Source organism: Canis lupus, chromosome 7 (assembly GCF_048164855.1).
Source record: "Canis lupus baileyi chromosome 7, mCanLup2.hap1, whole genome shotgun sequence".
Classification (NCBI taxonomy): domain Eukaryota; kingdom Metazoa; phylum Chordata; class Mammalia; order Carnivora; family Canidae; genus Canis; species Canis lupus.
The window spans coordinates 52020886-52034222 of record NC_132844.1 but is presented as its reverse complement, the minus strand read 5'-3'; the positions used below and the strand labels follow the sequence as shown (position 1 = coordinate 52034222).

Sequence of the window (13337 nt, the reverse complement as noted above, 5' to 3'; positions counted from 1 at the left end):
CTTTGCCCTTCTGTTGTGGATGAGCTATGATTGATATAAGCATGCTGGTGGGTTGGACTGTCCTTGGTTCAGGTGGTTTCAGTGGTCTGCTGCTTCTTCGTGCAGGTGCAGTGGGCAGGTTTTGCTGTTGATGCTGTTAGATGCCTGGCTGTAGCTGCTATGGGCTTTATGGTTGTTGGAGTCAGTCTTCACATTGGCTGTCTGCAGTTAACCACTACTGACAACTGCAAGCACACCAAATGGCAGAGATTGCTTCCTGCACAGCCAGCAAAGAGACTGGCTGCAGGAATTTATGTGCTGTTGTGTGGGGTTATCTCCCTTCCCATGATAGGAGTCAGTAGGAAGTGTGCTGGTCCTGGCCAGGGCTGCCTGCTGGCTGTAACAGGTATAGAGCTATTTTGGATAGGCACCTACTAAGGTGGGAAGTCTACAGGTAAATGCAGCAGCCAGGCGCACAGTACTGGCAAGGCAGATAGATAGTGTTAGAATTGGCTCCCACATGCATCCAGCTATCCAGGGTAGAGGAGGGAAGGAAAATGGCACCAAGCACTTTTGTTCCTGGGGAACTCTCCTGCAGATACCTGCCCTTTTGGCACATGTCCTAGAATTAATTAATAAATGCCTGTTATATATACCCCAGGCATTTTAAAAGCGCTATTTCCTGGTGGAGTTATTGGTGTGCTGGCTCTGTGCTCGCTTCTGCAGCACATATACTAAAATGGTGTGCTGGCTCTTTAAGGGTGGAAATGCCTTCTCCAATAGCTCTCTGCCTCTCTTGGAATTAAGCCTCACTGATTTTCAAAGCCCCATGTTATGGGGACTCTTCTTCCCAGGGCTGGGAGTGCCTAGTGTGGGATTTGATCCTCTCATTCCTCTATGCCTGGTACTTTGGATGATACCACCACTCCTCATGTGCTGCTTTCCTACAGGTACACTATCCTGAGATTCACTTGGTCTCTAGAAAGGTCAATGCCTCTCAATTTATTAACAGAAACCCAAAAGAGGACAACTTGTTCAAATGTTAATACCTTTGCAAAGGTCTTAATGCAGTGTTTTGTTATATTTTGCATTGAACACATGTATAATGATGAATTAATTATTTCCTTATTCTGGAAAATTTTGAAAGTGCTCACACTGAGGATAACAATAATTGCCGTTATGAGGTTTGATACATGGGTTTAAAATGTTCAAAGCAAGGCATAACTCAAAACCCATCACCTTAAAATAGATTTGACCACCTAAAGGTTAAAACCTGTATGTAGAAGAGACATCATAAATCAAGAGAAATGATTAGCTAGAAAAACCTACTTACCATATATTGGCAGAGCATTGATACCTACTCTCAGTATTTGGAACATCCTTATAAGTTTGTGCAAATGACACAAGATTGATATGAATGGACAATTAATGAAAAAATAATATAAATGCTATTAAATATTTGAAGAGATAGTCTCATGATTTTTAAAATACAAATAAAATCTAAAATGAGATTTTTCTTAATCAGATTAGTGAAGAATGCCCATTGTTACCCAGGCTTTGAGAACACTCAATCAGTGCTTTGAGAACACTCAATCACATGAAGTGTAAATTGCTAAAACTTTTTTGGAGAGCAGACTAGCAATATGGAACAAAATGAAAAATATTCCATTTGATCGAGCAATTCTTTTTTAATTATTTATTTATTTGAGTGAGAAAAAGTGAGTGCATGTGCACATGAGTAGGCGGAGAGGCAGAGAGGGAAAGAGAATCTCAAACAGACTCCCCACTGAGCACAGAGCCAATGCAGGGCTGGATCTCACAACCCTGAAATCATGACCAGAGCCAAAATCAATACTCAGACACTTAACTGATTGAGCCACCCAGGCACCCCTGGTCAAGCAATTCTATTTCTAGAAAATCAACCTTAAGGAAATAATGGGGAAACTGAGTAAATATACATGTACAAAAATGTTTATTATAGCATTGTTATATGAAAAAATAGAATACAATCTAAATATCCATCACTTGTATTAAGTAATGGTGCATTCATACAGTGAGATGCACCATAGCCATTTAAGAGGATGGGGTAAATCCTGTGCATTGAAATAGAAAAATACTCATTGTAATTAGATAAATGCATCTTACAGAATTTATAAGCCTTATAATACTTATTTGGAATGTATCATCTAGCAGACATTTGGTGTTAGTAATGATTGTGTAGGGCAGAGGTGTATGTGTTTTGTGTTACAAGTAGGAGGGTGGGAACCAAAGCTGTTTAGAATGGCAAGAAAAAATTATTTTAAGAACTTAGCCATTCTATATATGCCCCTTTAAGAAAACCTAGGAATAGGATATAGGAATAATATACATAGTTGTATTGATAATGGCCTTGTTTGGGAGGAGAGATATTTCAGGTTGGGTTCCCAGAGAATAGACTTATTCTAAAGGTAGACATTACAATGAGGGAGGTTTACTAGGGAATGCTTTGGGGATCCACATCTATGGAAGGCGGAGAGGGTGGAAGCTGAGTGGGCAGAGGAAGAAGCTGAGCTTCTGTACTGTCCTAATGGACTACCTTAGCCAATTTTGCAGGAGTTCTGAGTATGGAGGAACCAGAGCCTTTCATATGTTTATCAGCCACTGATCAGTCATCGGGTTGGGATGGCCTGGGAATGGGTATGACCCTGCCTAGGCAGTGCCCGAACGGGCTGACAGCTGAGGGCTGTCTGTGTGGCAGTCCTAGCAGTTAAGGTCCTCAGTGCTTTTTTTTTTTTTTTTTAAGATTTTATTTATTTATTCATGAAAGACATAGAGAGAAGGCAGAGACACAGGGAGAGGGAGAAGCAGGCTCCATGCAAGGAGCCTAATGGGGGACTCCCATCTCAGAACCTGGGATCATGTCCCGGGCCAAAGGCAGGCGCCCAATCACTGAGCCACCAGGCATCCCTCAACTACACAATTTTTAACAGTACTTTTCACATCTGGTATGTGATATATTCCAGGTAAACAAATATTTGAAAGCTTCTAAGTTCAGCCTTATAGGTGAACTTAGGTGATGGCTTATATTTTCAACTCTAAAACAGAACTTGGTTTTCTGATACCATTAGATTTTTCCTGTATGGACAAACGTAGGGACCTTTCATGATTTCTTTAAAGATTTAAGCAGAACATTATTTTAGAAGATAACATGTTGACTCGATATTAACTTAGTAATTTAAAAGACTATGTCTTCTAGTCTTAGAATATGTTATTTATATGGAAATTGATGTTGGACCTGTGGATAAATTGTCCAGAGTTGAGCTTCTCTTCCTTTATGAGCCCTAAAGTACTTTTTTTTCCTTAGGCACAGCTCCAGATGTTCCGAGCTCAGTGGATGTTTGAACTTGCTCCAGGTGTAGGCTCTAGCAATTTAGAAACTCGGCCTTGCAGAGCAGCAAAAGGCTCTTTACTGAAAGCAGCAGACACCAAAGGAAAGCAAGAACTGGCAAAAGAAGAAAAGTTAAGTATTATGGACATTGTGACAAAGTAACTTTTTAAAAAATTGCACATGAAAATTTTCTCATGTGGTCATTATAGTTATATTCTGGTGCCATTAGCACATAACTTATACAATTTTTCCTCATGTACAAAAGTATGCCAGTGTGCCCATCCTTCACTACTACTTCTGGGTACTTTGGATGATACACCACTCCTCACGGTCTTCTTTCTAGAGGTTCAGTGTCTTCATGGAACTGTCTTTGGCAGTTTATAGATCCCTAAGATTCATTTGGTCTCTAAAAGATCAATGCCTCAGAGTTCATTAGCAGAAGCTCAAAAGGAGAAAAAAACTTGTTTAAATGTTAACACCTTTGCAAAGGTCTTAATGCAGTGTTTTGTTATATTTTGAGTTGAACAAATGTATAATGATGTATTAATTATCTCCTTATTCTGGAAAATTTTAAAAGTGCTCACACTGAAAAAAATTTGGAATGTTGTCAAATTGTTTACCTCTTTTTAGTATTACATGAAGTAGGCACAGCACATTTTCCATTTTTCCTGTTTAATAGAGGCTGTCTTCTTACACAATTTCTTTACAAGCTATTTGCCATTAAATAATTGAAATTACCGTGATAACTATAAACTTCCATATTCATTTTAATTTTTATTTTGAAAATAATCACAGAAACATAGATACAGGGAAGTCCTATGTTCATCCTTTCTCCTTCAGTGGTGACATCTTGCATAGCTACAGTGCAAGATCAAAAACTAGGAGAGACATTGGTACCATGCACAGAGCTTATTCAGACCTCCCAGATTTATAAACACTTTTATTTTGTGTGTGTATAGAAATACTTCTGTGCAGTTTTATACATTTGTAGCTTCCTGTAACGAGCACCATGATCAAGGTACAGAACTGTGGTAGCACTGAGGAGCTCCTTCTTTCTACACCTTTATAATACTTTCCCGTCCCCCACTCCCTGACTATTCCTAACCACTGGCAATCACTAATCTCTTCTCCATTCCTATAATTTTGATATTCAAAAACTGTTGCATAAATGGAATCACCCAGTATATGTCCTTCTGACATGAGCGCTTTTCACTCAGCATGATTCCCGAGATCTATCCAGGTTTGCGTATAACAGTACTTTGTTCCTTTTTATTACTCAGTGGTACACAGGATGAGTGTACCCCAGTTTGATTATTCACCGGTTGATGGACATCTGGGTTGTTCCCAGTTTTTCGCTATTAATAGCGCTGCTATGAATTTTCATGTGCAGGTTTCTGCATGAATGTAAGTTTTCATTTCTGTGGCCCAAGAGTGCAATTGCTGGGTTGTATGGTAAGTGCCTGTTTGGTTAAAAGAAACCGCCCAGGTGTTTTTCAGGGTGGCTGCATCATTTTCTGGTCCCAGCAGCAGTGTATGAGTGGTCCAGCGTCTCCACAGCCTCGTCAGCCCTTGGTGTCATCATTCCTTTTTAGCGATTCTGATAGACATACGGTGATACCTCATTGTGATCTTAATTTGTATTTCCCTAGTGGCTAATGATGTTGAGTATCTTTCCATGTGCTGTTTGCTACCTGTATCTCCTCTCTGTAAAATATGTTGTCTTCTCTAATTGCATTGCTTATGTTTGTTGAGTTTTGAGAGTTCTTTCTTCTAAATACAATACTTTGTTGAGCAAGTGGCTTGTAAATTCTCTCAGCTTATAGCTTATAATTTTCATCCTCAGGGTATTTCATGGAGCAGAAGTTTTTAATGTTGATGAGATCCAGTTTATCACCTGTCCTTTTATGGATTATGCTTTGGGAATCCAGTATAAGAATTCTTTGCCCAGCCATAGGTTCCCAATACTTAAAAAATTTTTTTTTCCCTGAAAGTTTTATATTTAAGTCCATGATCCATCTTTGAGTTAATTTTTATGTAAGATGTGAGGTTTAGGTCACGGTTCATTACTTTGCCAATGGGTGTCCAGTTGTTCTGGCACTTTTGTTGGAAGGCTGTCCTGTCACACATACTCATTTTTAATACAGACTTTCAAAAATTGCATTTCACTATTTTTATAGGCTCGAGAACTCTTCCTAAAAGCAGTAGAAGAAGAACAGAATGGAGCTCTCTATGAAGGTAAAAAAACTCAGGGCCCAAGATCATATGGTCATGACATTTCTGAATAACAACTGTTACTGAACAATTTTTTTTAAACTAGAATATATTTGGCATATAAACATCTGTCTCCCTGTATCTGAAATTGTTTTCTAACGAGTCAAAACTAAACATTATATTTCTGTATAACCTCTTCTCAAAATATATTATTGCTGTGGAACATCATCATGTTGGTCTACACTTAGGTTTTAGTATTTATTAATTCTTCATTATTAAAGTCTTAAAAATAATTTGTTTCTCATTTTTAAAATAGTGTATTTTTTGTGGGTGAAAATTACCTCAGAGGAGGGGAATATAAATGATAGCTTCAGGAACATATACATATTTTCTAATTTACATTTTACACAAAGGAATACCCTTCAGCTTTAATCGTCTCTCTTAACCCATTTGCATAAACGATCAGAGCGATGGGGCATTTTACTGCATTAGATGTGTAAGTAGGCTTCCATTTTGTTGATAATAAAGCTAATAATTGGGGCATGGGAAAAATGCTTGTGCTTGAATCACTTGAAAATGCCCCCAAACTAACATTTTCAGGATTACCGCATTTTACTCTCAAGTTTCTTCTAGTGATATTTTTACTGAGATATTAGAAGAGCCCAAATGGTGAAATCCCTCCACAGTCTTCATTAGTTTGTGAGATTCCCATTTCTGTTTAGTGTACAATAATTCACCCAGAGTAATAGAACACAGCAGAATGTATTGAATAGAGTATCATCTAAGGGAAGAAGAGCTAGTCTGCTTCTGTAGTCTCAAGTTCTGTTGTATAGCTTTGTGAGAGAGATTACTAAATATCATAGCTCTAAACCACCTGGCCAGGAACTTTATAAGAAAATAAGTTTTAAAGGTTATGTAGCTAAATAATAGGCAGCTGGACTAAAGGAAGTTGGATTTGAAGGTTAACTAAAACTCTATTCTGCGTAGGAGGAAGTATTTGATTATCCTCAACTCTGCATCTTAGAAAGAAAAGGTTGCTTAAAAAATGTTTTTCTTGGAGCTATAGCAGTTGCATTTCCAAAGCCTGAAGAAAGCCATATGAGGTCGCTTCTAGCAGTACTTATGAGGTTGAGGGAAAAGGTGGGAAGGGCTAACAGCAAAGAGTGAAATATGACATCCATAAGCTGCCATAATGTGATAGCTTTAGAAAGAAAGATTATTTCTGAGTAATAAGGCTTGGAAATAAGTTGTTCACTGAACTACTGTTGCATATAGAAAAAAGGAAATTTGGCTGTTTGTAAAGAAAGTTACCAAATTAATCCACAGTTACAGGTAATCAAAGGAAATGACAAAAATGTGTGGTCATAGCTAATTTAGCTTTATTTCTTCTTTTAGCCATCAAGTTTTATCGTAGGGCTATGCAACTTGTACCTGATATAGAGTTCAAGATTACTTATACCCGGTCTCCAGATGGTGATGGCGTTGGAAACAGCTAGTGCGTATATAATTCGATAGACAGTAATACATAGAGTTTGTTAAAGTTAAGCGTCTTTGCCCTGTTGACTCTTAACATGATAAGAAGGTGGTGGTAATTCTGTTAAATTACATAGTCCTTAGTATAAAGACTTGTTTATAAGGTTGTAGAAATTTTTTTTAGTTAGGGAAAATTTAAGATTAAAATATAGAAATGCACATTTTAAACAGATATAACAAAGATAAGGTAACACAAGTTTTTTTTTTTTTTTTTAAATAAAAGCAATGATTATTGAAAGTAAATTAAAAGACACATTTCAGCTTTCTGAAACCTATTTTAAAAAGTCAAACCTATTAAAATATAATTAGGTCAAAGTTGACAAAATGTTAATAATGGTTGAAATTAGGTGATGGGTACATGGGGTTTCATCATTCTTTTTGATATGTTTGAAGCTATACTTTTTAAAAAAAGTTTTCAGTTTATTAAGAAAATGCTGAATTATAACAAGACTTATTCTCTTAAGGTATCTGAAAGGACATGGTTAAGACTAACTTTTTTTAAAAGGCCCAGGTGCAGGATATAAGCCTTGTTTCTTTGGATAGATACCACTTGCATCAAAATTATAAAGTGGCATTGATAGTTTTACATGGACAAAGATCAAGAGAACATATTTTGAAGCCAATACTTTTGAAGTTATTTGCGAGCCAATTGTATAAAAATGTTTTGGCTTAATCTCTCTACCTCCAAAAGCTCAATTATTTGATATTAGAAGGGAGGAGAGTCTATACCCATGAGAGAATGTCAGGTTAAAAATGAGCAATACATAGGAAAATAGTGCTTTTAGTAATAAAATATTACCATTATGTTATGATATTACCTCTGTCATGGAATAATTAAGAAGTTACCTTTATGGATAATGTGCTCACTGCCAGCGTTTTTAAACCGCTTATGGTAATTAACACTCAAGTTTTGGATAGTAAAAACATCCCAATGAAGTCAGTCTTAATTGTCTCTTTGAATTTCAAGGCTAACAGTGTTTGTTGTTCACCAAATGAAATTTAACAGTGTGAGGTAGTTCAAACTCAAAATGAATCCTTTGGGCTTTTTCTAAGCCCTCTTTATATTTGGGTGGCCATTTAGACCCAGCTCTTAGCCAGTTTTATGAGTAGATGCAAATGCTGTTAAGAAAAGCTGTATTAAAATGTGAAAGAAGCATTCCTTTTCTTTCCCATCTCTTGGTACAGCCCAGATGCAATAAAAGTTCTTGAAGGATACAGTTGTTTTTTTCTTATCAGATCTAATAATCCCTGAAAGTCTCTCTCCTGGTTTTGTTCTTGTTTTTTGCCTTCTCTGAAATGTTTGTAGAGTAGCCCTTGTGCCCGTTTAGCCTCTGCCACATGTGCCTTTGTTAATAGAATAATTAGCCCTTCCTGGTCTTTGGACCTCATCCTCATCTAAGCCTTACTTGTAGGTCTGATTGCTTTTAAGGTTAATTTCAACAAAAATGGAAAGACGGTTTTTTGTTTTTTGTTTTTTAGAACTCTAAATTATACTCTGTTTAGATGATTGGTAGTTGATTTGTGGACCCCACTAAGATTTTTAAATTACATATTTTCCTCTCTTAAGGTAGGGTGGTAAAGCACATCTGTTAGAAAACCCTTGGTAAGTAAGTACCACAGATGACATCTATATATTTTATTTTTATCCAATTAGAATGGATTATAGTCACATTAGTATGGAATATATTTACCTAAGTTTTTTAAAAATCATTTGAAATGATCTTTTTCACTAACTCAAGAAATCTCTATCTTAGAATAAAAGGGGCTAATTAAATCTCAACGCTTGTATCCAAAATTCTTGTTCTTTCCGGGTGAGAACGAAAATTGCTGAAGCTTTTTTCTTCAAAAGACTTGGTATGCTACTCCTTGAAGCCAAATAAACTTTTATCAAATCAAAACGATGGTTAAGACAGTTTGCTTTTAGATGACTTTCTCTGAAGCAGATTTGAAAGTACTATGAAAAATCAGTTTCTAAGCTCTGTGTTTGTGGACTTAATTTATTCCCCTCCTTTTTCAGCATGGAAGATAATGATGATGACAGCAAGATGGCAGACCTCTTGTCATGCTTCCAGCAGCAGCTCACATTTCAGGAGTCTATGCTCAAACTGTGTCAGCCTGAGCTGGAAAACAATCAGACTCACATATCAGGTATGAGTTCATGGTTGTTATAACTCAGTGAGGCACACTTTCACTTTAGATTTAAGTTTTCCAAATTTACAAGGCCAGAAAACTTGCCAGGTGATTGCTCTAGTTCAAAGTGTGTTGGGAGAGCTAGTTATAATTACTGTTTGCATATACTAACAAGCTTTTCAAAATCTGAAGTAGAAAGGAGTTTATAGTTCAGGTCAAGGATGCCCTACTTTATTCAGTGAAGATATAAAAGGGTGTCTGTGTTGTTGAAGCAGCGCAAGAAAATTAAAGAAATACTGGTGTCATCAGGCATTTCAGCCTGAGATAGGCTGCATGTTTAAAAATGAATGTTTTGAGCTACCCCTGGGTGGCTCTTTCAGTTACGCATTCCAACTCTTGGTTTTGGCTCAGGTCATGATCTCAGGTTGTGAGATCAAACCCCGTGTTGGGCTCTGTGCTCATTGTAGAGTCTACTTGAGTGTTTGTTTTTTGTTTTTTTAAAGATTTTGTTAATTTATTCATGAGAGACACAGAGAGAGGGAGGCAGAGGGAGAAACAGGCTTCATGCAGGGAGCCCGATGCAGGACTTGATCCCGGGACTCCAGGTTCACACCCTGGCCAAAGGCAGGCACTAAACTGCTGAGCCACCCAGGCGTCCCATAAAATGATCTTTTGAAGGAGAGGGTGCTTTATAAAAGTAGCTTTTGATATGTTCTGTACTGAAAATTTCAAAACATTTGTGTATTGATGTTAGAAACCATTGTTACTTTTTAGATAATTAAATACACTCACATATAGCTCTGAGCAATACTGAGGGTGTGATTCACAGATGTCTGGGAATACCTGAAGCTACCTGCTCCGAGAAGATGGTAGAATAATCTAGGAGAGTTGCTGAAGGGATGATTTTCTTTTGCAGTGCTGCCAATGGAGGTCCTGATGTACATCTTCCGCTGGGTGGTGTCCAGTGACTTGGACCTCAGATCATTAGAGCAGTTGTCGCAGGTGTGCAGAGGATTCTATATCTGTGCCAGGTACTTCATCTTTTTAAAACAACTCTAGCAGTAGTGAAAAAAGGATTATGGTTTTTTGCCAATTTTGATTAAAAACTTGATTGATATTCTGAGTAAAAACTTAAAATGAACAGTTTTGCCTAAAGTGTATTTCTGTGATTTTCCCAAACCCCTTAACCCTTAAAGGCTACAATGCACCAAGTTTCCAGGGTATAGAATGTTCTGTAGAACAGGTGTAGTCACACATACTACTTCCATAGGATAGTTTGCATGCCAGCCTAGCTGATTTGGAAAAATAATTGTGCTAGGAAAATAAACTCAAGTCATCTTCACAATGACTCTAAACCCATTAAGTGGTAATGATTTAAATTTAGATTGCACTAGAATTTTCTTTTGGCCCATTAAAGGTTAACCTATACTTTTAAAATATTGCTGTGTGAAGAATAATCATAATTGAGTATAAAATTGTTTGAGACTAATCTTTCATGAATATTCTACATAAAAATATATACTTTGTCCTTAGCATCTAGAAATTTTTTATAACTTCAGTTCTTAAAATTCAGTATTCTTAACCTGATTTTATTCGGAGTCTTGTATTTTGGATAAAATATTTGAATTGGCTGATGGCTTTGTTTTTTGGCAATTCTATGTGCTATTCTCTTTAACAAAGACTTATTAATCACCAGGTACATTTCAGTTTTATTTTTTTTTTATTTTTTTATTTTTTTAATTTTTATTTATTATTTATGATAGTTACAGAAAGAAAGAGAGGCAGAGACACAGGCAGAGGGAGAAGCAGGCTCCATGCACCAGGAGCCCGATGTGGGATTCGATCCTGGGTCTCCAGGATCGCGCCCTGGGCCAAAGGCAGGCGCCAAACCGCTGCGCCACCCAGGGATCCCCTACATTTCAGTTTTAAAATTGGAGTCTCTAGAACCCTTATTCCAATAACTTTTAAAATGTGATTATCCAGAGGGAATTTCTTAAGAATGCAAATTTTCAGGGATAAAACTTCCATGTGCTTTCATAAAATAAAAGTAATTGTAAAAAGAAAAAAACTGAGGAGGTGGCTAATCGTTTTTTTGCAGCCCAGCTCAGACACAAGTAGTTTTCATATCTTTAAAACTGAATATTTCAGGTTATAGATAGAGTTAAAAATATTTTGAGCTTTATCAGAATCCTGTTAATATTCATTACATCTTTTGCTTAGTTTTCTACACTAATAATAGTCTCATTGGTGCTACCTTAGAAAAATAGATCTCCAGTCTGACCATTTCACCCTTCTCCAAGGACCCTTCCTATTGTGCCCCTTGTTACACCCGGCCTGGGTTATGGCAGTAGTCTGCTTCCACTCATATACTCCTAGAGCATATTTTCCAGACCACCAGAGTGATCTTTTAAGAGCATGAGTCATCCTTAGAGCTTTTCAGTGGTATCCATCTCACCCAGATTAGTTTATAAACCCCTCCCTGCCCTGCCCCTCACTGCCTCTCCAATCATGTAGCCTGTTAACTTGGCTTAGTTTGCTGCACCAGTCACACTCCCACCCAGAGCCGTTCCCTTGGCTGTGGTTCTGCCTCAGTTCTTTCGGCTGCTGTATCTGAAATAGTCTGTCTTTTCCCCACTGCAGTTGTCCCTTTCTGTTTACTCTGCTTTGTTTGTTTCACTATCTGAAACTTTTCTCTTTGTTAATTCTTGGTTTTGTTTGCTTTCCCACAAGTGAAAGAGCAGGGCTTTTTGCCTTGTCTGTCTGTCTCCAGAGCCCTGGCCAGTGCCTTGCAGGTGCTCAACAGATTTTTGCTAAATAGAAGACGATGGCTGATAGCAGAAATATTTCTGCATTTAGGGACTTAGCCTTTTTTATAAATTGATGTTCTGCTTTTATTACCTAGAGACCCTGAAATATGGCGTTTGGCCTGCTTGAAAGTTTGGGGCAGAAGCTGTATTAAACTTGTTCCATACACATCCTGGAGAGAGATGTTTTTAGAAAGGCCCCGTGTTCGGTTTGATGGTAAGTTGAACTCTTTAGAACTCAGGAGAAATAGTGGTCTTTCATGCTGATTTTGATAAATACACAATCTTATTTTTCTGTGACACACCTAAATACTCTGATCATACTTAAAGGAAACCACAATAAAAATAAAGCTGGAAACATGTTAGCTGATTTTAACTGTAAAAATTTTATTTATGTTCCTACTTAGAAAAAAAATTTTTTTTTCTTTTTTATAGGAGTGTATATCAGTAAAACGACATATATTCGTCAAGGGGAACAGTCTCTTGATGGTTTCTATAGAGCCTGGCACCAAGTGGAATATTACAGGTACAACTGTAGTAAACTGAGTGAGTGAAAAATTCTCTCTCTCCAAGTATTAATTCATTAGTTACCGGGCAGCTGTTCTTTGTGGTCTTTATATTTATCCACAGAATGACCCTCAGTATTTTTATCCAGTTTTGTAACAGGAACTGCACTCAGAGAACCAATAAGTTAATACAAATTGTTGAATTCCTCCTAGCCTCTAAATCTGAGAATCAATTGTTTTAGAGCTCTTAGTATTTTGCTGTTGGTGGGACTCATTTGCCTTTTCAGCTAGCTTGTGCTATATCATTCAGCTTTACTGTCCTTGAGAAATCAGTAGACATTAACTACTGTGTATGATCATTAGATCTCACTTTTCACATTAATTAGTACTTTAGGAAAAAATGCACACAGCTATCATAGGGGTGTATTTGTTTTTATTCAGGAGTAAAACTGAAAGTTCAGCACCTCCCTCTAAGAAGTATAAAAGAATGCCTTTACTTCTTTTTTGCTGGCCCCACAGGTTGCCAGTTGTGTTTGTTTTAATGATGTTTTGCCAGTTTTTTGGCCATCGTATTTCTGATTTGATTTCACAGCAATGAACAGGTTTAGGTGCCAGGAAATAAGGACATGTTTTATACTTTGTATGTGTGTGGTGTTTTTTTGGTGTTCTTTTTCTTTTTACACAGGTACATAAGATTCTTCCCTGATGGCCATGTGATGGTGTTGACAACCCCTGAAGAGCCTCAGTCCATTGTTCCTCGTTTAAGAACTAGGAATACCAGGTAGTATTTTTCTTTAGTTTTCTATC

General features: G+C 37.2%; 1 protein-coding gene across 4 annotated transcripts in view; it reads left to right on the top strand.

The window, feature by feature from the left end:
• The window catches only part of FBXO9 (F-box protein 9), a 45105-nt gene that overhangs the window by 13349 nt on the left and 18419 nt on the right, over positions 1-13337 (top strand). For 3 of the 4 annotated variants that reach the window (XM_072832639.1, XM_072832638.1, XM_072832640.1), the window contains exons 2-9: positions 3323-3478; positions 5524-5581; positions 6953-7052; positions 9108-9238; positions 10137-10251; positions 12123-12241; positions 12460-12550; positions 13216-13311. In XM_072832639.1, the coding sequence (XP_072688740.1) occupies positions 3335-3478; positions 5524-5581; positions 6953-7052; positions 9108-9238; positions 10137-10251; positions 12123-12241; positions 12460-12550; positions 13216-13311 (854 nt within the window). In that variant the 5' untranslated portion in view covers positions 3323-3334. Of the gene's footprint in view, positions 1-3322; positions 3479-5517; positions 5582-6952; positions 7053-9107; positions 9239-10136; positions 10252-12122; positions 12242-12459; positions 12551-13215; positions 13312-13337 lie in introns of those variants that run through there. The other variant, XM_072832641.1, reaches the window with a different exon arrangement.